This window comes from Kogia breviceps, chromosome 13 (genome assembly GCF_026419965.1).
Source record: "Kogia breviceps isolate mKogBre1 chromosome 13, mKogBre1 haplotype 1, whole genome shotgun sequence".
Lineage (NCBI taxonomy): Eukaryota > Metazoa > Chordata > Mammalia > Artiodactyla > Physeteridae > Kogia > Kogia breviceps.
In genome coordinates, this window is record NC_081322.1 from 90,387,365 (window position 1) to 90,413,864 (window position 26,500).

General features: G+C 52.0%; 1 protein-coding gene across 6 annotated transcripts in view; it reads left to right on the top strand.

The window, feature by feature from the left end:
- Positions 1-26,500, top strand: part of SMOC2 (SPARC related modular calcium binding 2) — a 155,832-nt gene that overhangs the window by 90,179 nt on the left and 39,153 nt on the right. For all 6 annotated transcript variants that reach the window (XR_010836137.1, XM_059083330.2, XM_059083331.2 and 3 more), the window contains 2 exons: positions 14,616-14,802; positions 21,077-21,159. Coding sequence is in view for 5 of the 6 variants with exons in the window: in XM_059083330.2 (XP_058939313.1) it covers positions 14,616-14,802; positions 21,077-21,159 (270 nt within the window). In the remaining variant the exon portion in view is untranslated. The remainder of the gene's footprint in view (positions 1-14,615; positions 14,803-21,076; positions 21,160-26,500) is intronic.

The window sequence follows — 26,500 nt, forward strand, 5'->3', positions numbered from 1 at the left end:
GCCTCCTGACCGGGGCGTGGGGGTCCCGCCAGCAGCCGGGACGAGGCGCTCGGGGACGCAGGGAAGCCTCCCTTTGCTCTTTGTGTCTTTTGGCGGAAGACGGAAAGTCCCGCGCAGGTGTGGGCGTCTTCTTGGAGGAGGCGCGGTACGCCAAGGGTCTGGCTTGACGGGGGGAAAGAAAACGCCAGCAGAACCGTTTGAGCCAGCTGCAAACATCTGCAAATAAACTCCTCCAAACAGTGTGAAGCCATCACGGCAGCTGAAGGAAACTGCCCCGGGCCTGGGACCAGCCCCCCTGCCTGGTTCTCCTTGGAGGACACTCAGCTCGGCCAGTTGGGCGGCTCTTCGGATGCCCCCTCCAGGTGTCCCCACCCCTCTGGGTGGACGGCCTCTCTTCTTTGCGGTCACTCATCTGTGAGGTCAGATCCTCCCTGAGCATGAGATTTCCCGGATTTCAAGGCCCTCACAGCTGCCCAGCACACAGTCGGGCTGTCCACATCTGCTGGCCACACAGCCGAGGCAGCCGGGCCTCCGGGCCCTAGACCGGGCTCCTCCCCGCCCGGCCTGCGCGGGGTCGGGGTGTTGTCTTCCTGACGTTTCTTTCCTCAGCTGTGCAACGGGCAGAGCTGTGTGCGGACAGAGGAGACGTGGAGACTGGGCCTTATGTGGATCTGCCGTCATCAGGAGAGCCTACTACGTGCTCCCCTAGAAAATGAATGTATAGTACAAGGTTCTTAGCCTCAAATAATTCAAGTTTATGGTCTAAGTCGGCAGCTCTCAAACCTTCTGGTTTAAGAATCCCTTTATGCTCCTAGAACTCACTGAGGCCCCCCGAGAGCTTTGTAAACGTGGTTTATATTTATCAGTATTTATGCTTAGTATCAAAACTGAGAACTTTTTTTTTTTTTTTTTTTTGCGGTACGCGGGCCTCTCACTATTGTGGCCTCTCCCGTTGCGGAGCACAGGCTCCGGACGCGCAGGCTCGGCGGCCACGGCTCACGGGCCCAGCCGCTCCGCGGCACGTGGGATCCTCCCGGACCGCGGCACGAACCCGCGTCCCCTGCATCGGCAGGCGGATTCTCAACCACTGCGCCACCAGGGAAGCCCCCAAACTGAGAACTTTTTAATACACGTTCCCTTCGGTGTCATCATGAGTCACTTGTGAGCCTGAGAAGACAGAGGGCACCTCAGTATTTACAGAAAGAGCTCTGACCTCGTGGGCCTCCTGGAAGGGGTCCCGGGGCCGTGCTCTGAGGACCGGCGGTCAGAGTGCGGACAGGACAGACGCCCGAGAGCAAAGAGGGAAGCCTCAGCTCTAGAGTTGTTCGGGACGGCTGAGAAGGAAAGGGGCAAACGAAGCACCGCGGAGATTCGACAGCAGCATGTACCCCTTGCTGGTGGACAGCTGGGGAAGTGTCACTGCAGATGGGGGCCTCTCCGAGGCCTCTCCAGCCCAAGACCCATCTTGGATCCAAACAACACAAGGACTTACGTACATCCCTAATCGGACCTCTTTGCTCCTCAGCCCCAGACACGTACATCCAGGTGATTCAGACTTTTCTCCAAAAGCAAGTGTGGAAGTTCACTCTGTGTGTGGGGCACGGGGCATCCTTTCTGAAGGTCTCCTTAGAAGAAAGAACCCAGGAAGGTGAATTCACGCCGCTCTGTCCTTGGAGACACTCGTTGGTTTCAAAGGGCTGTTTGCCCATTGAAATTTGCCCACATTTCATCAAGGAAAAACCTTCAGGCCGAAGTTCAGTCGGGGCACTTATCACGTGTGAGGTCTCTGTGCTCCTGGTTCCGGGGTTTGCTGGAACTTGGACTCTTGACCTTCTCTCTTTCCCTCCCACCCCGATTATGGCTGATGGTCCTGGTTTCCTTCGGGCTGGGTATCTCGGGTCCAGTGACTAGATGGAGAGGACCTGGAGAATACCAGAGTTCCCCGCTGTGGGCCGTCCAGGGGGAAACCCTTACCCGCGGGCCAGGCCTCGCCAAGATCCCCCGTGGCTGCTGGAGGTCAGGGATCGCTGTCTGGCAGCCACCCCAGCAGTGGCGCCTGGAGCCCCGCTCCTCTCCAGGAGCGTCTTGCTTACCCTCAGACCTGGGTCACGTACGGGCGCCTTCAGGCGGGGCGTTGACTGAAGCCCGGACAAAGGTGAGGCTGTGACGGCACGGCGCCTCCCGTGATGGGTTGGTTCCGGCGTGTCCTGGGAGCTGAGCCAGGACTGGGAGGTCGCCCCCGGGAGACCTGCCATGGTCACGGCTGACCCCACTGCATCAGTCTCTTCTCTGTTTGGGGCTCCATAGCATCGACTCAGGGCTGGAGACCTGGCTTGTGTCCTGTCTCTACCGTAACTGTCGCGAGGCCTTAGGAAAGTCACTTAATTGTCCACCCTGACTCCCAAGAGCCGGCCTGCCATTTCTTCCCGGTTACGAGGGTTCGAGCTCTTCCAGTACGGGGTCTCATCCTGAAGTAAGACGCTTGTCTGCAGGGTCACCTCCTCTGAGCAGGCATCGCTGCTGCCCTAGTCGTCTGGGCCCTTCCTTATCAATCCCGCCCCCCGGGGGAGAAAGGGGTGCCACGCTCGGGGGTGGGTGCAGTGTGTGCCAGGGCTGTGTGCACCTCGCTGAGCCCAGCACTCCCGGGGGCGATGCATATGGGCCCCGTCCTCCTCACCCCGTGGGCGCGGAGACCCCCCAGAACACTCTCTGAGTGGGTACTGGAGCCTGGGTCGGCATCCTTCCCGGGCCAGAGTGTCCGGGACACCAGGGCGGCCAGTATATGGCAGAGGCAGTGTCGTTCGGGTCAGAGTGCTGCTTTGTGCTTTCTTTTTCTCATCTCGGTTTTGTAAAACCCACTTTCGTCTGTCCACTTGCAAAGAAAACTAGTTTGGAGAAATTTGGCCACCTCTGGATGTTAGCCTGAGCGGACACAGTGTATTTTAAAATAGGTTGTAATCAGCTGCATTAGCTTAAACCACTGGTCTTAACGGGAGACTTTCTGGACAATGGGAAATATTCTGATTTCTTTTGTAAGGCCTCCCAGTATAAAATCACACTGCTTTTCTTAACTTCCTTTTGTCATGTCTCGTAACTCTACGGAACTTAAAGGGAAGACAGGTAGCATTTCTAGAGCACATTTCCGGTGCGATGGCGTGTTTACCCCTCGCTGACTCTGCTCACGGCTCCGTGAGTGAGAAGAGGACGCGGCAGCCGTTGTCCTGGAGAGAGAGGGGTGCGGGGCCAGGGCTGACCCAGGTCTCGGGGTCCTTGAGCACCGGCAGGAGAGGCTGCCGCGGTGGAGGCCTTGGTGAGTCTCGCGAGGCCAGTGCAGTGAGGCTGGGACGGGGCAGGGGGGCAGGGAGCACCTGGAGAATTAGGGTCCATGCGGAGGAAGGAGTGGGAAGGAAGGGACCCGGATTCAGGTTTTCAAGAGTGATGTTGGTGAGACTGTCACTGACCAAACAATCTAGCAGATCCAGAGAGAGGTTAGGAGGGGAGGGGGTGCGGTCTGGGCCATTCTCTGTCAGGGGCTCTGAGGTCCTTCTGGGTGGGTGGTCCTCGCCAGGGCTCACGGCGCTGGGTCTCTCCTCTCCCCTTCTGGGCCTCGGGTTCAGGCTGGAAAGGGTTACTGAGGTCCGTTGCTACAGGAATAAAGTGGGAAGAAAGCAATTAGAATGGACACCCGGGGTCACTCTTTTCTTTCCAAAGAAACTGTGTCTGTGAATTACATCCAAATCTTTTTTTCTTTTTTGGAAATATACGCTTCCCGTGTTACCTGTTTATACCATTTTGGGGATGTTTCTAGACAGGGCTGGTACGTGGCTTCCAAGGGCAGAGGGGCAGGGGTGCCGCGTGTGGGATGTGCCCTGTTTGCCTCGGTGTGGGTGTGAATTCTCACCCAGCTTCGCTTGACTCTGCCGTCCTGAGTAAGATAGAAACCCTTTCAGAGCCCGCGTTTCCTCACTGGTGAAGTACACATGGTAATACGTAGACCTCGGTCTGTTATTACCAGGGTTAAAGGAGAATACGCATAAAGCTGGGTTCCCTACCCACCATGCCTGTAAATGTTACGGCAACAATCCTGGATTTAAAAGCTAATCTTAAAGCTCTTCCTTCGGAATTAAATTACACAGTTGATCGTAAACATGTGTCACTTATGCACAAAGCCTTAGCACCGTGAATCCCTGTTTGATATTTTACTGAAAGTGAACATGTGAATAATTATATTCCATCCGAACTGTAAGTTTCAAGGTCTCCCCCACCCGCACTCTGCCATTTCTAGAAAATCACATTCTAAAGGGGCAACTCTTTTTATTTTTTTCCTCCTTTGATCATCTGTGTTGTGCAATTAAAAAGAAAACCACAGACAGTTCCATGACTGATGAAGGCAACATATGTAAAAATTAAGTATTCAGTTCTAAGAGAGCGGGCCTGGCCTCAGACCAGGACTTTGGGGCCAGGATGGCTCACTTTAAACCCTGTCTCTGACACTCTGTCTTTACCTTCTCCAATTCAATCACGGAACCTGCAAAATGATAACAATAATCCCACCTTACAGAATTATAGCAAAGTGATTCAGTTATACATATATGTATCATACATTCTTTTCTAGTATGGTGTGGTTAAGCAAATGAGTACCTGAAAAGCAGGTAATCATAAGGACCCACTAAATGTTATTGAGTATCAATCTCCAATCTCTGCTGTGTGTAAAACTCCTGTGCTTTCTTTTTCTTTTCAAAGATGTTTTTGATGTGGACCATTTTTAAAGTCTTTATTGAATTCATTACCACCCTGCCCCGTTCCGTGCTTTGGCCTTTTGGCTGCGAGGCATGCGGGATCCCAGCTCCCTGACCAAGGATCGAACCTGCACCCCCTGTATTGGAAGGTGAAGTCTCAAACCACTGGACCACCAGGGAAGTCCCTCATATGCTTTTTATAAGTGAATCCTACTTGACAGGTTGTTTGTTATTTTATCCCTGAAATATTTTTATATGTGAAGTCCTTTGTAAACCTCAGAATCCTTCACAGACTTCCATTCTACATAGCAGTTAAGCTTTTAGTATCCACCAGCTAAGCAATGTATAATCACGCACAGCAGTTAGGTATATCTGTATTAGAGAAAATAATGTCCATTTTATGAACCGCAATAACAGTCACATACATTGTAAGACAAGCAGAGCAAAGGTGCGAGACTTCCTGTTGGTTCAGCGTCCTGGCGAGCTTAGTACGTGCGTGTCCACGCGAGGGCCTCTGGAGGTGACGGCATCCTTGGTCCGCGGGGGAACGGTGGTCCCACCTTTAATTTGGTACCTCGTCATTGCCTTGTGCCAAGTTCCCTGTGCATTTCTATCTGCGCTTAGTAACGTTCCAGGATCTGTTATTTTCTATCGTGTGTGTCTGGTAGCCTCAGATTAAGCCCTTGTTACCCCTTTTGGGACTAAAGACAGTCTTGAACCGGTCTTTTGTCTGAAAGCTTTGCCACCGGGGTTTTAAAGCACAGATACGATCCTGGGCCCCGCTGCCCGGCAGCCCACCGCTTGCCTTGGACCCTCCCTCTGAAGCTTCCTTGTGGGAAGGGCAGCCCCTCGTCCACCGTATTTGCTGCGCACATGTTAATGTGCCACTGATCTCATGCGTGTGAAAGGCAGGGGCCGTGTACTGCTGAGGGCAAGTGGCAAAGTGCCAGGAGAAGCAAGATATTTGGTGGTTTAACTAGGTGTAGTTTTTGAGAGAATTCTGAAAATACTATAAGGGAATGCAAAGAAAATAGAAGATGCTGATTTTTGCCCTCTGAAGCTGACACCAGAATGCCTGTTGTATCTGACAGCTACTGGTTTGTAACAGATAGCCCCGGGATGTTAGCTGTGATCGGTGACAAGGGTTCATTTCTCATGCATCTGCTAATCATGGCCGGGCTCTGCTGGGAGGCTCCAGGCTGCATGTGGGTCTGGGTCTGTCCCATACATCTCTCATCCTCCTGGCCTGAGTGAGGAGACCGGAGGATGCCCCGCTCCTGGCAACACCTAAGGGCAGGAGAGTGGCCCCCACACATACAGGTGTCCAGCCCCAGCCTGCAGACACCCCACGAGCAATGTAGTTCCCACGTCCGAGCCCAATGTCACAGGACAGGGGAGACCCCCTGCCAGTGTGGGGAGGAGCCGCACGACCCCCGGTGATGGGGAGAGAAGACGGATTGGGCCAACGTGTCATCGCTTTATTCCTGGAAATCAGTACATAATTGTCCCGAGGGAGAGAAGCTCGAGGGCCCAGCGGAGCACCGTCCGGATGGCCGTGAGTGTTGGAGGGGGAAACGAGGCACTTCCGAGCCCTCCAGCTGGTGGCTGCCGTGGCAGCTGGACTTGGTCAAGGCCTTCGAAGACAAACAAACTAGTCCACGCAGGTCCCGGCAGTGCAGCAGGGCGGCCAGAGCAACGGGACCCCGGCCAGCAGAGGACACTGAGGCGGGACGTGGGGACTGCGCCCGGGAAGCCGGGAGGAGAGCGGGGGGACAGGTGACTCGCCTGGTCATTTCTGCAGCCGACTCGGCCGGATGTGAAAACCGCCCGTAGCCGGGACGTGCCTGCGGAGCAGGCTCATGCCTATTGGACGCGGGAGGCGAGCAGATCCTGCACGTCCTCCCTCTCACAGCAGACACTGTCCTTACCCAGGTGAGTCGGTACGTAGAGGCCCGAGAGCCTTATTATTATCATCACTGGAGTCCGGTTGATTTACGACGTTGTGTTAGTTTCAAGTGTACCGCAGGGTGAATCAGTTAAACATATCCATGTATCCCTTCGTTTTCAGCTGCTTTTCCCGTATAGGTTATTACAGAACATTGAGTAGAGTTCCCTGTGCTCTGCAGGAAGTCCTTCCTGCTTATCTGTCTTATATGTAGTGGTGTGTATATGTCAATCCCAGTCTCCTAATTGACCGAGAGCCTTATTATGACCAAAGCTGGCCTCACTGGTGTAACGTCAAGCTTGCTGTGTTTGTTCAGCGGGCAATGGAACGCCACGTCCTGTTGGACAAAAAGAAAGAAAAGACTACGCATTTGTTAAGTACTATTCCTGGGAGCCCGCGATGGACTCGCACGGGTATCTGGTTTATCACTGAATCCGAGATACTCTCCGTCTTCAGAAATACCAAAAAGGAAAATAAATATATGGCCCATTAACACGTGGTCGATATTTTCTCATACCTCAGGATCCCTGTTTTATTTGTATTAAGAGAACTTGTTACGCGTCGTTCAGGCGTCGATTGTCCATCGGGAACGTGTCTGCACAGGGAGGTGGGCTGCAGCGTGTGTGTCCCCCAGGGCCAGGAGGTCTCCACCGCCGCCCACGCTCTCAGGCTCTCCGGGGCCAGGCCTCCTTGGAGGCTATACCGCCACTTTCGGTTCCATCACTCTCGACGATCCTTTCACCCGGGCTAGAGCTTTGTATAAATGGAAGATGGCCCCATATGACTCCTGGTTTCTGCCTTCTTTACTCGTTATAATAGTTTTTAGATTCACTCTTGTTGGTCCTATTTGTTACCCATTTATTCTCTAGTTTATATGCACAATTGGGTATTGTATGCATGTACCACGATCTGTGCATTTTCCAGTAAGTGGCTATTTTAGTTGTTTCCGTTTGGGGGCTGTGACGAGTGAAGCTGCCCTGTGCATATTCTGCATTCATCGCTCTGTGGGTGTGTGTTCTAAGCACTCTTGGGTAAACACCTGGCGTAGACTTCACACTTGTGTGAGGAGCGCAGGAGGGTCCCCGCTGGTCCACATCCTTGCCAGCCGTGGGGGCCTCGGGTGCGGGTCAACGGGGCCCCTCCCGCAGGCCCACGGAGGTACCTCCCGTGGGTTTACTTTGCATTTTCCTGGGGACTGGGGACGCCCGGCAGTTTTCTCACCGCTTACCGTTCAATCACATACCTTTCATTTGGAATTGTCAGTTCAGTCTTCGCCCAATTTAAATTAGATTATTTGTCATTCTTATTGATTTGTAGGGGTTATTGACATAACCTGAATCTTTGTCAGATGTGTGTGTTACGACCGTTTTCTCCCTGTCTGGGGCTTGCCTTTTCACTTTCTTAATAGTGTCTTTCGGTGAGTATAAGTTATAAAATGTATTAATAGCGTCCAGGTTACCAGATTTTTCATTTTGTGGGTAGGGTTTTCTGTGTCTGCCATAAAACCCCCAATATTAACGGGAAGCCCTTAAGAAGGAGAGCTGACCACAAAACTGACAGCTGCAGTGGGCGTCCTTCTGAAATACGGCCAGATCTGAAGACCACGTTTTTAGAACGGACACAATTTGTTATCGCTGCCTATAAAAAGGCTTCAGGCTTCATCCCACTAAAATCAAGTGTCCTCCGTTTAAAGAGCTCTTCATTTAAGAGTGTCTTTTTTCCTTTGAGTTTGTAAATGTCTGGCAGCCATTTGTTATCATCTATAATCTAATTCCCTTCGGTTGTCAGATTACTTGAACAGACCGTCAGACACCTTTTAAGTCACTAAAATCTGCTAGTTTGGGAAATAAACTAATTTTTTAATGGAACTTGTACCAAATTTACAGAGGTAGCTTTACTAAAAATACAGAATTGTTATATAATTGCAGAGCTTAAAATTGACAGAAGCAGATTGGAATTGTACTCATGTTTCTAGTCTAATACGATAATGAAAAAACACCGAGGCGGATACCACGAAAGTGCTAATTACTTCTCAGGATTCTGTTTAAAATGGGGTGTGTAGCCCAGGAGACTAATATCCAGGCCAGAAACCTTGACAAGCGCATAGCATCAGAGAAGGCACAAACACAACTGCTTGGAACTAGAAAAGCTGAAACAAAATCCATCATAGAAGAAAGCTCAATGCAACCACCATAATCATGTTGAAGAGTTAACGCATTTCCGTGTAGGGTCAAGGGTCACAGTACCAGCAGGAGAGTTAGTTAAGCTGAGGCAAGAAAAGAACCGTCCAGATTGCGGCAAAGCCAGTGCCCTGGGTGAGAATGGATTTAATACACCGAATGGAAGGTGGTTCTTTGGTAAAGAATGTGGAGAGTGGAGAGCGTGACAAATTACATATATCATTTTGAAAGTGAGCAGACATCTCTCTTACCAGACACAAACTGCAGAACTTGTAGCTGCAATCTGATCCATTTTAATTCCCGTCTATTACTTGAGACTCGGTTGTGTACCGTGACTGGATGGGTCAGGTAATTAACTAGGACAGTGCAGCATAAGCGTGGGTGTTAATGAATCCAGAAGTTCAACCCAGTATTTCCCCAATTCTGGTGCTGAAGATGTGGTTTAAGAAGTCTACATCTGGGATGCTGAATACACGTAAAGTTTTCTTTGGGGTTATGACTCTGGTTGCTCTTCATAGGACCTTTTGCTCTCTGTGTTTCTGTGTCTAATGGGTTATGTTAAACTTCTGCTCAGTGTTAATAATAATAAATTCGCCCAAATCCTTTCCACTTTGCACCTGTGATTCCACCAACCACAGTGACCCGTGAGGCAGGACAGAAGAGGGTATCGACTCTGTGAGATGAGAGTTTTGCTAAAGTTTGTGAGACCAGTAATGCAAGGCTGGAGAACCACCAGAGTCTGGCTCCTAGTCCAGAACTTGACCTGTGCCCCTACGACATGAAGCTGGCTCAGAAAAGCCACCCGCGTCCCATAACTGCGCCAGGAGTTTTGTATTCACTTCCTGATTCTCTAGGAACACGAGCCTCATCTGTTGCAGAGGCTTTGTTTTTCTTTTTCTTTCACCTCAAATTATGTTCAGGGCTCTTTCCTTAGGAAAACAATCTTTATTCAACGCGATCATCAATTCTAAGTAACTCTCTCGACTCTCCCTTTGCCCGCAACATATCCCTCAGGTGGGGACTCTCCTCGGGTGGTTTTTCTTGGACAAATGCAGTGGCTTCTTTCGACACAGCTCACCTTCCTTTGGATGCCCACATTAAAGTTCCTTCTGTTCAGTTTTTCAGTTCTTCTTCTTTCACACATTAACTCCTCAACATTCAGTATAAGAGAAAATTATGTAGTTAAAGCCCTGCCCAATAGCAAAGAAGTCACGGTTGGTCATACCACCCCGAACGTGCCTGATCTCGTCTGAATAGGAAAGAAAACGTAAATATTTTCCTCTGACCTGTTAAAGTGGATGGTATAATTTGAATTTTGTGAGTATTAGTTATTTTATTTTCTTGCTGAAGTATTTCCAGAATCCCAAACTTTATTTTTATCCATTGGAGGACATCCTTTTGGAATGGATTCAAACCTAACTTTTCATGAGATAATTACTGTAAAACTCCAGCTTTGGTGCCCTTTGCGACCCTGACCCATCAGCCAGCTGCAGACCTCTCCACCGGCACACACGCTTTCACCGGGTCCTCAGCCAGTCGTGACTAGAACTTCACATGCGCCTTTCAACCGCCCCTCCTTCCCTCTCTCCTATTTCCACCATCGTTGTTTGGTCCTCTCCATTTTTACTTCCTCTGAAGGGTCTCCTTTTCTGTGCTTTTTCCTACCATGTGATGAGATCTCACTGACAATTTTCTAAAACATGGTTGGTACTTGTCTTTTTGGAGTCCTGTTCCCGTGTGTCTCAGTGATTGGGTGAGCTTCCAGTGCGATGAAATACGGCTTGTTGGCCGTTCATCTCCATTTCCAGGCGCGATTAACATCCTGCACAGAACAGGGCCATCTTTGCCGGAGAGAATCTCGCTCCAGGAGCTTTTCCCCTCAGCCATCTCGTTTTGGCCCCAGCGGGATGGGGCAGAGCTCAGCTGTCTCAGGAGGGTGACTTTTTTTTTTTTTTTTCTGTGGTACGCGGGCCTCTCACTGTCGTGGCCTCTCCGGTTGCGGAGCACAGGCTCCGGACGCGCAGCACAGGCTCCGGACGCGCAGGCTCAGCGGCCACGGCTCACGGGCCCAGCCGCTCCGCGGCACGTGGGATCTTCCCGGACCGGGGCACAAACCCGCGTCCCCTGCATCGGCGGGCGGACTCTCAATCGCTGTGCCACCAGGGAAGCCCTACTTCTTTACTTTTTTTTTTTTGTGATATGTGGGCCTCTCACTGTTGTGAAGCACAGACTCTGGACGCACAGGCTCAGCGGCCATGGCTCACGGGCCCAGCCGCTCCGCGGCACGTGGGATCTTCCCGGACCGGGGCACGAACCCGCGTCCCCTGCATCGGCAGGCGGACTCTCAACCACTGCGCCACCAGGGAAGCCCGAGGAGGGTGACTTTTAAACAGATAGACGGGACAGCCCTTTAGCCTCTGCTCCCTTGGACCATCATGAATTTGTTTAAAGAAGATCTACTTCCTTCCATATGGCCCTAAAATGTAAAATGTAATTGAATTTCTCCCATAAGAGAAACTGAATTCCCCACACGGAGCCAGGTTTACCAAATAAAATTGCATAAGTGAACGGTTCTGACTTCAGCCAGGATGTTTATATAAACAGACACAGAATCTCTTCTGACTTGGCAACGATGTCTGCCGTATTTTACAACATTCTCAGCACATTTTAAGAGGTGGTTGACTCAATCAGTACGACCTTGCTTATGATGAGCCTTCAAATATGATGTAAAATCCTCAAAAGGGCCATTTCAAGAATTTTCCAGAACTATTTCTATAGATACAGTATGTTCTTGGATAGAGCATGGAAAGCATTTTGTGCCCAGATAGTCACACCATAAATTCTGTTCCCTAGTAAAGCTTCTGAAAAAGGGCCAAGTGCTCAGGAAAGGAAGCAGTGTGTCCCCAGGAGAGCTTCCTGGGGCGGCCCCGCCATCAGCTGAGCCGCCTGCATGTGGAACTCCAGCTAGGGACGGACCTGCTACTTTGAGGGTTTCAAAAGACAGGAACCAGTTGCCTCTGAAAACGTGTAGCTCAGCCTCTATCCTCCTTAGGTTGCCCCCACGATCTAAAGTAACGAATCGGTCACTTCAGAAGGAAATGTGAGTCATTGTCATTTTGATTCCAAGCCAGTTTCCTAGTCACAGTTGGAGCGAAAGCCTCGTTAAATTAACCCTGTAACACAGGGGGCGGTTTGATTTATGTATCTACCTATTTGCTGAGCAAAATCCAGAGTGCATAGAAAAGTACAGAACTTATAGGAAACAATCAGTATGAAATTTTTAAAAAACTGGGTGGTGCTGTTATAAGAAATGCAGCACCATTCATTTTCTGTGCGTGTTAGAGATGAACTGTGTATTAGAAATCCCCTACACGGGTACCCTGTTAGCACCCAGAGCAGCGCCTGGCGCGATGTTTGTTGAGTGCACCAGTCAATACAGCATGACCGCCGACGGAAACCAAATGCCCGATCCTGATGTTGGACTGATTTAGAATCATAACTTTGCTATTTAAAACTCTTTTAATTTGCAGCCTGCCCCGACCCCCCCCCAAAAAGATCCACTTCTGGAAATGAAAGCCACAGGGAATTTAGTGGAATTACATGGGTGCCTCGGAGAGCAGAGGGCAGCTCAAGACAGCTCAGCGCCCCGCAGTGGGCTCGGGCCCTGGTCCCTGGCCCGCGCGCTCACAGACCGCATCCCTGCCTAAAGGGGGCGCGAGCTGAGGGTGCAGGGCTGTCTCCGTAGCAGGGACCAGGGCCCTCGCTGGTAGGAACAGAACCGCATGGCGTGGTTCGAGGGCCATTTCTTCCTTCTTCTCTCGTGTTCATTAAACAACGTAGAATGACTGTGAGATCTGAACCACCCTGGGCTTTGAGATTATCCTACAGGACGTCAGTCTGGACACACAGCAATGCAGCTTCCACCCTCCTCGTCCATTTTCAGGAGGCTGAGGTCGGCCAAGGAGGAAGCGCTGTGAGTGTCCTCTGAGTCAGAGTGAGGGGAGAATCCCAGGTGCCCCGTCCCTTTGTGTCCCTCCGGGACGTGTGCAGAGATGCCATGCTCACACAATAGCAGCATCCGACAACACGGGCAGTAGATGAACTAGTCACAGCATTAAACGTACATGTGACTATCCTCAGACTGTAGATGGAATTACTAGGGAAAGAAAATCTAGGTGGTTTTGTAACTGTTAATGTCATGACTGTGAGTTATCTCAAAACCGATTTATTGAGTGCCTGTGATACGCCAGGCAGTTAAAAAGAATTATTTTCAGGCATCTTTTCAGTGCTGGCAACATAATGAAAGTGAGAGCTAAGCTTTATGAAACAGGGTTTCTGTGACACACTGCATATGGAACCCCCTTCGGCCTGGTAACCTGAGTTGTCACCTGAGTCAGGTGCCTAACCCCTAGGTACCATCACCAGCCACGGCAGCGCTGACACAGAAGCACGCTCCTTCCCAGCGTCCGGGGGTTCGCCACCTGTGTGGCGCTACATCTAGTCATAACCCCCCCTGCAAACTGCAGTCAGTTCGTTTCAAAGCAGGCTAAAACATAATTTGTGGAAAATGACTTTCTAAGCAGGAAATCGCTCTAAAGATTTTATTTAAAATATGTTCGTCCAATACGTTGTCTGTTTTCTTTTCCCTTTTACGGAGGAGCCTGGAAACCAAAGAGTCTTTCGATCCCCCAAGACAGCTGAGGTGAGGGAGAGCCTGTTCTGAGACAGCCCTGGGTCCGAGGGTGAGAGGTCTTGCGGTGGCCTGTTCGTTCGCGATGGCTCTGATTCGGGGCGGAGGCCAAGCCCGGAGAAACCCCACTCCGAGGGCGGAAACTGGAAACAAGCGCCCACATTTGGAATCCTTTAACACGAGTGACGAGGAGGTTTAGTTCGCTGCTGTGAATTTCGAATGCCATGTATTTGGGCTGGAAGGATGCAGAACGGGAACAGTTGGAATATTCTGTGCCCAGTGTTCTCTGGGTTATGTTTTAAAGCTCGTGTGGCTCTCTAGTGAGGCATCCAGTGTTCCTCACCTTTATTTGACTCAAATTCATTACCGCCTGAGGATCACTGAGTAGCAGGGACTCGTTGACATGGTTCGAAGGCGTTCTCGGTCTGTTTGGGGCGGAAGGTGGATCTAAGTTAGCTCGTGTCCAGACGCAAAAAAGAAACTGAATGTATTAACATAAAAAGACATAAGCCTTTATACGTGGAAATACCCGGTCCTGGAATTGTTTTAAGTGATCGCTTAGTTTTCATGTGGATGAGCTTCAGAGCTACAACCCCCGGACACAGCTTTAAAACAAGGTCCCTCATCTTCTTCCTCTTGACTAATTTCCAGAAACGCAGCCCGTTTGGAGATACTGCATCCGGGATGTCCAGACGCAGCCTCAGTCAGCCCTCAGGGCGGGTGGGGGGCTGCCCTTCCAGGACCCTCCGGGGGGTGTGGAGAGTGACGTCAGCACACCCGGCTGCAGCGGGAGGCGCCGCGAGGCCTCGCCGGGACTGGACCACGTGCCTGCTGGCCCGGGCCCCTGACGGCGACCCAGAGCCGAGGACCGTGGCCGGGCCTGGGGCCTGGCTCCCGCCTGTGGCCTCCGGGCGTCCGCGGGGCGCCAGATCCACCCGTGGACGCTGACCGCCCGCCCTGACCCCTCCTCGCCGGCCCCTGTGCCTCCCGTTCAGCCTCTGCCCCCGTGGGCTCCCCGGGTGGCCAGCCGCGGCCTCACCCGTGTCTCCTTCTCGCCGCAGTGTCCTCGTGTGACCAGGAACAGCAGTCGGCCCTGGAGGAGGCCAGGCACCCCAAGAACGACAACGTGGTCATCCCCGAGTGCGCCCACGGCGGCCTCTACAAGCCGGTGCAGTGCCACCCGTCCACGGGCTACTGCTGGTGCGTCCTGGTGGACACCGGCCGCCCCATCCCGGGCACGTCCACCAGGTAAGGCTCCGTGCGGCCGGGAGACCCCGGAACGCAGAGCCCCCGCGGCTCGCCCGCCGCGGATGCGATGCCCATGCCCCGGACCTCAGCCCGCTTCTCAGTGCGGCACGAACGCCTGTGCCCGCGGGAGCCCACCTCCCTGCCGTCACCAGGAGCTGGCGACGCCAGCGATGGCGCGAGGGTAGAGAAGACAGACCTTTTAGGCTGTTTTGCTCCTCTCTGTATTCATGCAGAGGCTGGAAGTTTGAAAAATGGCTCTGGTATCCAGGCTCGGGTGGGCACCTAGAATGTATCATCTATCACCTCAGCTGCTTTTGTCCCCGGTGTTGGCAAAGGGAACCTCGCGTTTCACAGGACAGCTCTCTGTGGTCCAGAGGCACCTGTCTCCTGAAATTACCACTGAAAGAGGGTGCTGAGGTCAGGGGCAACAGTAGTTGCCCAGGGTCTGAAACACACACCGACCCGTTCGTTCATGTTTTGCGTGAGTCCGAGCAAAGCAAGTCATTTTATAGTAGCACCAGGAGAAGACCTGGTATTTGTTCCTGGAAATAGTGTGAACAAGCCAGGGTGTTTTTGCGGCTCTTGGCCATATGAACTGACCTTTGGTTTTTCACAGATTGGTATAAAAGTAGTTTACAGGTAAAGGACACTATTACCTCGCACGTGAGACGCAGTTTAAGTCCTGGTTCCCCCCGCAGCACTGAGGCGTGAAGCACCTTGACGCCTCCGAAGATACTTCCCCCAATTTCTCAAGGGTGACCATGGCGCGTGTCGAAGGGGAGACGCGCCCATGTAGATTCCGGGGGCTCGAAGGACAGGCAGCCAGCGGACTTTTCCTCACGGGAACGTCCAGCCGCACCTGGAGCCCCATCTGGCTCATTCGGGAGACCAGGCCCCTCGAGGATGGGAACCCCAGGCCCCAGCCGCCCCGGACAGGTGGCCTGCCCTGCACGCCGATGGCCCCGATGGGGTGTCCGGGCCAGAGACTGAGGTTCCCTCTGCGGGTGGCCGTAGGAGATTGTTTCCAACATAAAAGAGCACGTGAGTCTTCCCAAGGTTTTGTGTGAGAAATGGCTTTTCTCGTTCCTGAACGCACCTGTACGGAGGGGTGCCCTTTCCTAAGAAACCTTTCTTGGGAAATGACATTTCCATGACTTCAAACTCAGGCTCGTGGACTGTGACTTTAAGTTGGGCTGTTTGTTCCCCAGGCCCAGCTGCACGGGCGCTAAGAACGATCTCGTAGCTCCGGCCAGCAAAAGTCCTGACGCGGTCAGAGCCAGGCCTCCGCAGGCTGGCTCGGATGCTGAGGTCAGCTTTATCACGTTGTCCCTGTAGAACCTATAAACATTTTTATCTTACAGTCAGACGAGAAACACAAGAAGCCCTCCTCCCCACCGTCTGTCCTGATTTCATTCTGCCCAGACTTTCTTGGAACAGAGTACCAAGTTCTCATTTTCCCTATTTTTTGTATAGGACGGAGGGACTCCCTCTTCTCTGCGTTTCAAGAAACAGACTTAAATTAGACCCAGGGAAGGAGACCCCTCAGACTCGAGCTGTCCGTTTCTCTCATTCTTCCATTCCTCTGTTCATCCTCTCCGATGCTGGCTGTCAGGACCCCGACACCATCAGAACTGAGGCCGGTAGCGAGGGGGGCGTCAGAACCCGCACGTTTCCCGCAGGGCTCCGTCCATCGGGGCCGAGCCGTCCTTACGGCCCACCAGTCTTAAATGTGACTGCTCCCGATGCTCTCGGGGACAGAGGCTCCGCTTATTTCTGCAGTTAAAGGACGCGGTGTCTGTGAGCCACTTATGTTCTCTCTGCTCTGCATCTTCAGGGCTCCAGCTTCCTCTGGCCTGATTCCTGTCCTGGCTTCTAGAAGCATCACGCAGCCGTGACAACATAATGTGGCTTTTCTGACAGCAAGAAAGGCCTTCCCCGTGGAAGGGGGAAGAGTGGGCCTCCCCTCACTCTAACTGGCCAGAATGTCACCCTCCGACCAGGCTGCCGCCCATCAGGGAGGGCCCTGGACCCCATCGTTCAGCACCCAGGCACGGACGGGGCCACCCCCTGGGCCCCCGAGGCCACGCAGAGCAGGTTCTACGTGTGACAGAGTTTAGCACAGAAAGGATACGCTCTCTCAAAGCTCCGAGAAACACTCCCCTCCCTGTCCCCCAGAGGTTCACTTTTCATTCACTCAACGTCTGAAATGCCTCAGTGTTGCAGGCACCACCGCTCCAGGGGCTGGGGGTGTTCCGGGAACAAAGCGGACACGTAAGCAGATAAGCTGGATGTGAGTTAATACGCCGGCTTGTGATAGCTGCACCGGAGGACAAGATACAGGAAGTAGGGAACGGAGGGGGCCAACTTCAGCGGGACGGCCGGGGGCTCCCAAAATGCTGAGGTTGGATTCCGGTCCACGAGAATCCGGGGAGCCAGCCGACGATGTCTGCGGGGGGCATTCCAGACGGGGGGGGGGGCAGTGTGGCCCCCCGACAGCGTAGGTCCCAGAGCTAGAATCTAATTACGTTTTGGTCAAAAGGGAGGATGTATCGATTAGGAAGCTCTTCACTTCTGTTAGTGATTAATCTGACAAATAGGCATAAACAGGGAGGGACTATGTACTCTAAAGAAGAGGTGCAGAGATGGAAGAATTTCCCTTTCAGTGGGTGCGATGACTTGGTGATGTCACTGAGGACATAGAGTCTCCCAAGTCTTTCCTCTGACACCCTCAGTGTGTTGCCTTTGCCCTCGGACAGACTCCCCTCATGGTCACAAGATGGCTTCAGGGATCCGGGCATCTCATTCAGACACCACACGCTCAGAGGACGTACAGCTCATCTCTCTCTTTCTTAGCAACCAAACAGCCTTTCCTAAAAGTCCCCTAGCCGACTTAAGTCATGGATTATTGGCCGTAATTGGATCATATGACTACAGCTAAACCCATCACTGGCAAGAAAAATGGAATTGGTTTAAACAGATTTCTACATGGATACTGGGAAATCAGTCAAAATCATCAAGTTTAAGGCATATCTTATGAGATGCTGGCCAGCTTCCCCAGCCCTCACTTACCCCTGCTTCTACTGTGATTGAGTAGCAATGTCACAGAAAGTCTTCTGTGTTATTGTTTAAATACTTTCTGGTGCATAAATGCTACTTTCTTGCGATTTTTCTGAAATAAGCCGTTCCAGGGAGATACTTTATAGTTTTGATTTATATTTGGGTAGACAGTTCAAGTCCCGCCCCCCAATCGTTCTCTATGTTTTCTGATGGGGGAGAATAATTTAAAAATCCAAGAACAGCAAGATGACATAAATATAAAATGCATCCTCCTTATAAGCTAGTCCTCCTTTCCTTGTGTCGTCATGAAAGGTAATTACAAAGCACACGTTTTGTTACAGGCTTTGTGCCAAAGACAATAAACACAGAGGCAGAGAGCAGCTACAGGGCAGAATTTCTCGGTGGGTTGGTCATCAGGTAGAAACATGAGTTGGACCGGGTGCTGATGCATCTGCTGGTCTCCCTGCCTTTTTGAGTCAAAACTGACATCTTGGCCGAGGTGTTCAGAGCCCCTGCAGGCCAGAGCCCAGGCCACGCGTGGTGGGACGGGACCTGGGAGGAGGGGGGCAGGTTCCAGCCTGGTCGCTGATTGATAGAGGGGAGAGCTGGTGTGAGCTCTCGGGTTAAGCGTGGCTCAGGCTGACCGCCAGCTACTACATTAGCGCCCAGAACGGGGGCATTTCTCTTTCACTTTCTTGATGGCCAGTGAGGGTCTGTCCACCTGCCATCAGGCTGCAGGCTGCTCTGACCTGGCACAAGGACCCCGTTCCCAGCCTGTGGAGCCCACGCGGCTTGCTGGCCGTGTGAGCGTGAAATCGAATTTCTCCCTGGCAGAGAGCCTGGTATCTGACGGGCAACCAGACGATTAAGAGATGTGCTTTCTTATCTTATGCAAATAGGTTAAAATAAACACTTTGAAAAGGCTGCTGACAGAGGTCAGCACAATTTAAATGGCTTTATCTTCAAAGGCACTGATTCTGTTTCTCGAGGGGGTCATTTCCGCAAGTCACAGTATTCTTTACGAGGAGCAGGATGCTGTCATTTAAACGCAGGTTTTCATATCAGCGTCAGTGCTGGGGTTCTTGAGACACCTGCAGCCCAAATACGGAGCAGAACCCGGGTGATCACACAGTCAGGTGAATTTCCAGGCGGCTTCGAAGTTAAAGATTCCGAGTGGGGTCGGCGGTTTTGTGATTTCTTATCACCACGTGGGGGGGATGCCGGCGTTGAGCCCACGCCTTTGACAGGCTGTACACAGAGTTCATACTAACGTTCCAACTTCTTAACGTGACAGAACAGCCGGTGGCTGACGTGCTCACAGATGAAACATCCCAGGCGGTGGCTGGGCCGTTCGGCCTCCGCGGGGGCCCCATCCCTGGTTGTACCTGCTTGGTTAGGAGCTGGGACTTTGCTTGTTCTTTCACAGCTCACATTTCACGGGCTGCTGGCTGTGAAGGTGTCAGCGCCAGCGTGGGCACCATTTCCAACCTCCCCAGCCCCACGGACGCTGACCTAGAGTCTGAAGCGAGGAGTTTTCGGTCTTGAGCATGTTCTCAGTTTCCCCAGATTTAACAAGCGTGAGCGACAGCGAGCTCTTAGCCATCTCTCCGTTACCTGGCTTCTTTCCCGAATGTTCCCCTACGGAATTTCTGGCTCCTTACCTACCTGTCTCAGTCCCAGGTGGGAGAGGAGACACCAGGTGGGTAAGAGGTCCCTTCACCCCCGTTCATTCCTGTGACCGTGCTTCCAATGCCATCTGCACCGAACCCCACTGCATTTCAAAAGGATACGAGCTAATGGCTTTTGGCGAAAACGTGATAGCTTTGCTGTTAGCCGGAGTGTGTCGGGGACTCTTTAATTTCAAACACAACGTTTCACAAAGGCATATTAAGTTTGTGTGAGTGGGGTGTTGAGTTTTCTGGTATCAAAGAGGCTATTCAGGGCGTGAGGGGCTGGAGGAGCTTGTGGTGCCCTGGCGGTGTTTCAGCCGCGCCGGACCCGACCCTCCAAGACCGGCCCCGGCTCTCCGGGCGCCAGGGAGGGAGGCCGAGAAAGGATCCCTTCAGCGAGAAATGTCATTCTTTTATTTCCTAGGGTGGGAAAACAAGAAATGATGAAAAATAAGAATCAGAAATGATCCCTATGAAGTAAACATGATCTCACATCTCTTTCTGAGAGAGTGAAAAGGAAGCGGGCGGCAAGAGAGGGTGAGGCCTCAAGGGGACTTTGTTCACATCCTGAAAATCAGCAGCCCCTGGACCCGACCACCCCTCCTGCGCCCACCCTGACCGCCTCTGACTGTCGTTCACATTTTCCAGGAATCTTTCCTGACCCCCGAGGCCGCATGAAGAGCCCTAAGGGCAGCTCCTCACAGCTGCCAGGCACGCTACGGAACGGCCTGTGCCCCCATAAGACGGGCGGTTCCCCTGGTGATGGGCCTCCCACCAAAGGGGCAGGTGCTGGGAGTCTCCCCAGTGTCCCACCCGAGGGGCTTTGTAAAGAGCCTTGAAGGAGGCTCCGCCGGGCAAGCTGTCCGCCTGGGCCTGGATCTGGAGCCCAGCCGGCAGATCATCCAGAATCACTGTCAATACTGGTATCCCCGAAGTGAAGGAGCCGGCAGGCACCCCGCGTCCCGCCTGCTCAGGCACCGAGGGCCACCCTGTTCCCGTTGGCTCCGTGGGCCCGGAACACACTCTGTGTTCTTTGAACCCCGAGACGACCTTTTGTAGCTTCGGGAGTGAGATTTTGCATTCGTTGGTCTTGGAGTGATGCGTCCGTCTAGAACTCTGAGCTCCTCTCGGAGACTTTGCACTCTTCCCCGGGGGGGCGGGGGGCTGTGACCCTGCCCTCACTTAGTGCTTTAAGTGCTTGTGCTCTCGCATTTCCCCCTCCTCAGCCCCTCCCCACCCTGAACCGTGTCAGAATCCCGTCGTAGGCAGGGCCGTTCGGCAGCCACTCGACAGCCTGTGTTTCAGACGCTGGGTGCAGGGACGGAGCCCTGTGCGCCCCGCTTCTTCCTACTGGCTGTGAAGAATGTACTAAATTGCCACAAAGGTCCCCAGAGGTCATACATCCCGAGCACTGTAACGTGAGGATGAGACGCCCAAAGTGTCCCGGGGACCGAGGAAGCCTGCGGTGTGAACACACGGGTGTGGAGGGCAGCCCGCATCTCAGTGTCTCAAGCTCGCTCTTTCCTCTTTCCTTCCCCTCCTCGTAGGTACGAACAGCCGAAATGTGACAACACGGCCAGGGCTCATCCGACCAAAACAAGGGATTTGTACAAGGGCCGCCAGCTCCAAGGTGAGTAGAACGACGGGCCCGGTCGGACGCGCCGGCTGCCACTTTGAGTTTCCTTGCGGATTTAGGATGAGGAAGGATCTCAAGCGAATTTAGTTGCAAAGAATGATTTCAAATTAACAGAGGCGGTGAGTTGAACCTTATGATTATTAAAAATACATCCCCAGAAGTGTTTTATGGATGTTCTTTTTCATCAGAAAGCCCATAAGTGTTTGAGACACACCACAGATGATGATTTCAGCAGTTAGACCTCGAGCCCCGCCTGGGCCGAGCGTCTTCCAGGAATTTACGTGAGACTGGACTTGGTCCTGTGGCGTGAGCCCCGCGCCGGCCGACCCCCGCCGGGTTGCAGTTCTCTGATGAGGTCGCAGAGTTAGAGACATGACCCCTGCACCGTGGCCGTTTCAACGGCTTCGGTGGGACATGCTGCAAAGCTGGTTGCTATTTTGCTTCATTTCCACCCTCTTTGTTTCCTTTAAACGCCTCCAGATTGTGTGCGTGTGGCCACAGGCTCAGAGACCATGAAAACCATTCTCTAACGTCTTTCTTCTAGCGCGAGTGTTGGATCTTGGTCTTACGCAGAGTCTGGATAATTTCCTGTTGAGAAAAATTCTGTGGTCCTTGCGTGATTTGTCCTGTCAATGATAAAGAGGGATTTACAGTCCGAAAGGTAAAGATGTTTCTCTGCTGTGAGCAGAGGTAGAGAAGACTAGAGGGTCACCCATCCACCTCCGTATCCCTCCAGCCATACCCGGCACGAAGGCCCCGGACACAGAGGGAACAGAGAAGGCAGGACCTGGTCTGGGGGCGGGGGGAGCAAAGCACAGCCATGCCCAAACCACTCGGCTGTCCCACGCTTATTCTGAGACACTTGTCGAGGGTCTTCCGCTGTTGCCCCTCTCCACGCCTTCCTTTCGGTGCAGGTGGAGGAATCTCTGACATTATTATTATCGTCGCACGATGTCTCTCTGCGTGCGTGGTCAGTGGGGTTTATGTTTGTGAATCAGGCTGCTTTCTGGGTCCTGGAGCCCCCCGAATGGTGTCCTCCAGTCAGAAGGGCGCTCTCTCACTCCCTTGTCTGGTACAATCTCTTGCCTCTGCAGTCAGGTTTCAACACCGGTGGACAAGAGTTTTCTTAACGGGAAATGATGAATTTAGCATATGCTTGGTCCACGGAAAGACCCCGGTGAATGTTTGCTCCTTTTAGCTAGTCTTAACCGTGGCGCAGGAACTTCAGGCAATCTGTTCTTTGTCTCTGAGGTTCCAAGACTCTCGATTTTTTTTTTTTAAGATGTTTTTGACGAGGACCATTTTTAAAGTCTTTATTGAATTTGTTACACTATTGCTTCTTTTTTATGTTTTGGTGTTTTGGCCACGAGGCATGTGGGATCTTAGCTCCCTGACCAGGGATCAAACCCGCACCCCCCGCTTTGGAAGGCGAAGTCAACCACTGTTCCCTCAATTCTTTTTATTTTTGATAATCCAAAACTGCATTACTTCTAAATTGAGCTGCCTGTGGTTTTTGCACATGTAATATGAATGTCATTAATGAATGTGCGGTCAAGCTCTGCTCTTCACGCGTTAGAGATGCTACGACAGAGTACAACCCCTCCCATCTCCTCTTGGTGGGTGTGCTTGGCTAGGAAGGAAGCTGTGTTCACGGGGAATCCAGTCCATGGGACCCTGGGCTGGGACTCTGGATTTAAAGGCTGGAGTGGCCATTCATCTTCTGGGAAGTGCTGATCCTGGATATTGAGAAGTACCACGTGACATCATTCCTGGCTGTCTGGGAGTCAGATGGGCCATTTAGAGAACGAGCATCTAGCACTTCAGGGAAAACCACGTGAAGAGGTGCACATCAGAGCTACAGAAACCACACCCCGTAGGAGAGAAGGTCGGTTAGGCTGTGAGCACAAAGGAGCCCTTTCCTTCCCCCACCTTCAGTGAAGCCCAAGGCCCCAAGCACGGAAACTATTTTACACAAACTCGGTAAAGATCAGCTTATTTTGCAACTGTAGATGTTTGGGAGTGTACCGTTCATGACTACTTAATCATTTTGCCTTTTGGGAGATAAGTATCCTTATTAGGGAAAAACGAGTAGGTCTTAAAATAACTCCTGGATCAAGGCTGTTCTTGTGGAGAGGAGAAAACAATTTCCAGAATAATACAGCACCACGGTGGGTAGGCAGACACTTGTTAAGTCACATGCCAATGCATTTTCTTCTAAAAAGGGATGGTTTTCATTTTAAGCAGTTTTTCTAAGTTTCGGCCAATAAGGGTCTTTTATTTTTCAAGCCAGGCTGATAATATCCTCACACGCAATTCACTTTTTAGGGGCTTTGTTGACTCTGCCAAATGTTTATTTACATACTGTGTAGGAGAGTACGCAGACTTCCCGGCTCACACTAACTGAGGGAAAATGATCATTTAATCTTCGGAGGCCAGTGTTTTACCCTATGGAGAGATCAAGCTCCAGCCTGAGGGGCCACTTCCTGAGAAACGGGTCATGATTTTGGCTCTCGAAGATTCTTCTTTTCTTCTGTAACTTTCCTCATACAACTGCCATACCATCTTGAGAGAAGTCAAAAACCAGCGTGAGGGAAGTTTTAAAAAAAGGCATTAGACCACACCTTGCTCCCTCTACACACCTGCCCTGCCTCCTTTGGCTCTGGCATCTCTTGATCTCAGTGGCTTTTGAGCCAGCCTATCCGCCCTGGCCTGCCCGACACTTCTTTCATCCCCTTCCGCCTTCTCTGGTCTCTGCTGAAGGGCTCCTCACGGCTGTAGGGGGGTCTCCGTCGCCAGGATCTCTCCCATCAGCCCCTTCTGCACCTTCCGCGGTCCTCCGTGCATCCCGCAGGACCCGGCTGCTTGGGCAGGCTAAGCCCTGGCTGACGCCCACCGCGTGTGCTCCCGCTGCGTCCGGGGTACCTGATGCTGCTTTGCAGGTGTTGAGTTTCAAGCTGCACCCTGTGTGCCACGTGGTCCTCCTGAGAGATGGGCTGACCCCTGGCCACCAGCCAGCCCAGCGAGGAGCACACAGGAGGCCCTGGGCGCCTGGAAAAGAGTTTGCAACTTAAGGGCACTAGGCAGGGTCTCTTTTCCTATTCCGAGCCTTTCTGACGCTTCTGTATTGAGTGATAACTGGTAGACTTGGATTTACCTAGTGGTTTTCGTGACTTAGAGGGCGCAGAGCATGAGTCTTCAATAAGTGGGATGTCTATGTGGGACGAGGGTGACCTGATAGACAGAGTCCATTGTTCTGATTCGATGTCAGGGTGGGTACTCTCTGACCAGGAGAAGGAGGGAGAGCCCACCCTGTCCTCTCTCCTTGGTGGAGAGACTTGCACACCCACGTGTGGCCGCTAAAGGCCAGGGGAGGCCACACACGTGACCGTTACAGAGATGAGATGGAGGCAGAGGCCGCGGCGGATGGAGGCGCGCCTGCACTTGGCGCCCGGAGAGCAGCCCATCCACAGACCTGGCTCCCCCATCCCAGTAGAGGAACTGATTCTGGAGGGAGCTGGTGGGAAAGGTTGATGAGGGAGAGTTTATTACAAGTAAAGTCAAGATAAGTAAGCTTTATGGCTTAGAGTTTATGACCTCCTCTAACTTGCAGCGATCAGATGATTTGTGTCCTTTGCACTTAAATACACTTTTTTGGCTGATTGTCATTGTGAGGTGCAATTTTAACAGGATCAACAGGCTTTCACTCTCCTCTGGCCTTTTGCTTCATTTAATCTCTTCTGATGGAGCAGTCACTGGTTTTGTTAGTTACCAGTTACGGTGCAACACAATCAGATATTTGTAGGCATTCGATAAGGAAGAACCTAAAGATAGGAGGGCAGGTAGAGAGAGTTCTGAGAGCAGGTGAGTCCACGGGGAGAAACCTCGTTCCCTACTCCTAGCCTTTCTTTCCTCCATCAATTTTGGGGGAAGCTCTGATGTCCTTCTGGGGCTTCAGAGTGTTAGTGGTATAGCGCCAGAACCAACAAGAGGGTGCTGAAAAGTGTCTGAGGTTTTCTGGTACCTGAAAATGGCCTCTTTACTTTACTTCTTCATCCCCCAAACCAGAGCCTTCAATTGTCCACTGCCCCACAAACCTCCTCCATGCTGGCACCCAGACCTGCCACGTGGATTTATTTTGATTAAAGAGCCCCGCCCATAGCATCTCCGACCACCGCTGCTGACTGCTGTGAGGTCCACAGGGCGGCGGCAGCCCTGTGGACCTCACAGCACTCAGCAGCGGTCAGAGCCCCCTCCCTAACCTAAAAGCCCCTCTGAGGGAGAGTTAAGCCGCCACACAGAGCCTTTTGAAGTCCACAGCCGTGAAAATCTCTTTTAGCAGGGCCTTCGTGATTGCAGACGCAATAGGATCTTTGATTCAATGAGAAGCCCTCAAAGCACCACCCGGATTTTCCAAGCAATATTTTAGCACAACTCTAAATGTTTTCAAAATTAATTATGATTTCCTGAGGCAGCATAAAATGGTCCTTACCTTGCCCTAAGATACTTTCGCAGAGGTAATTAGACCCTGAAACTGGCATCTGTGCCGAGGACTGCATGGCACTTAGGGACCCGTGTTGACTCTCCTCCAAAGTGGCCTGGGGCCTTTGAGGCTCTTTCAAAGACAATAGAAGATGTCAGTATTTCACCCATTAGAAATGTCAGCCTCTGTGGTTCCGTGTCAGATCAAGTACTGACTTCACAGACAGTCATGATTTTAGCTGAGCTGGGAGCACACCCGCATGTGCTCTGAACCCGCAGTGAGCTCCTCACCCCCAGCTCGGAGAGGCTTCCTGGTACCTGTCTCCCAGCACGGAGCCTCGTGGAGGTGAGGACAGGTGTGCCGTGTGTAGGAGAGGGTTTTAAACAGCGTTTTGCTCTCAAGAGCTGTCTGATGACTTTATGTAGCTAAACCTCATTGCTGGTTCACTCGGTGTCCAAGTTTGGGTTGGATTCCGACGTGGAAGGGACTGTTCTCTAAGTAGCAGTGCTTGGGACAGGGACTGAGCTCCGTTATTTTATTTTTCGACTGGTGAACTTGATGATTAAATATGAAATTTAAAATATTAAATCTGTAGCTGAATAAGATGACTAATCCTTTAGAAGAAAACCGCATTTTGTAGAAAGCGCGACAAAGAAATGGACCATTAAATCCAGTTTCCTTGAGGACAGGATGTTACAAGTAGAAACTCGGTTAAAAGCACATGTGTAATTTCCATCCTCAAGATTCATAGGACAGGAATCCAGGAACAAGGGAAGCCAGGAGAGTCCAGGGTTTGGGAATATGCGATATCCTGCAGGGGTGTCCTGAGACGCAGGCTCTGTCTCAGATGTCACA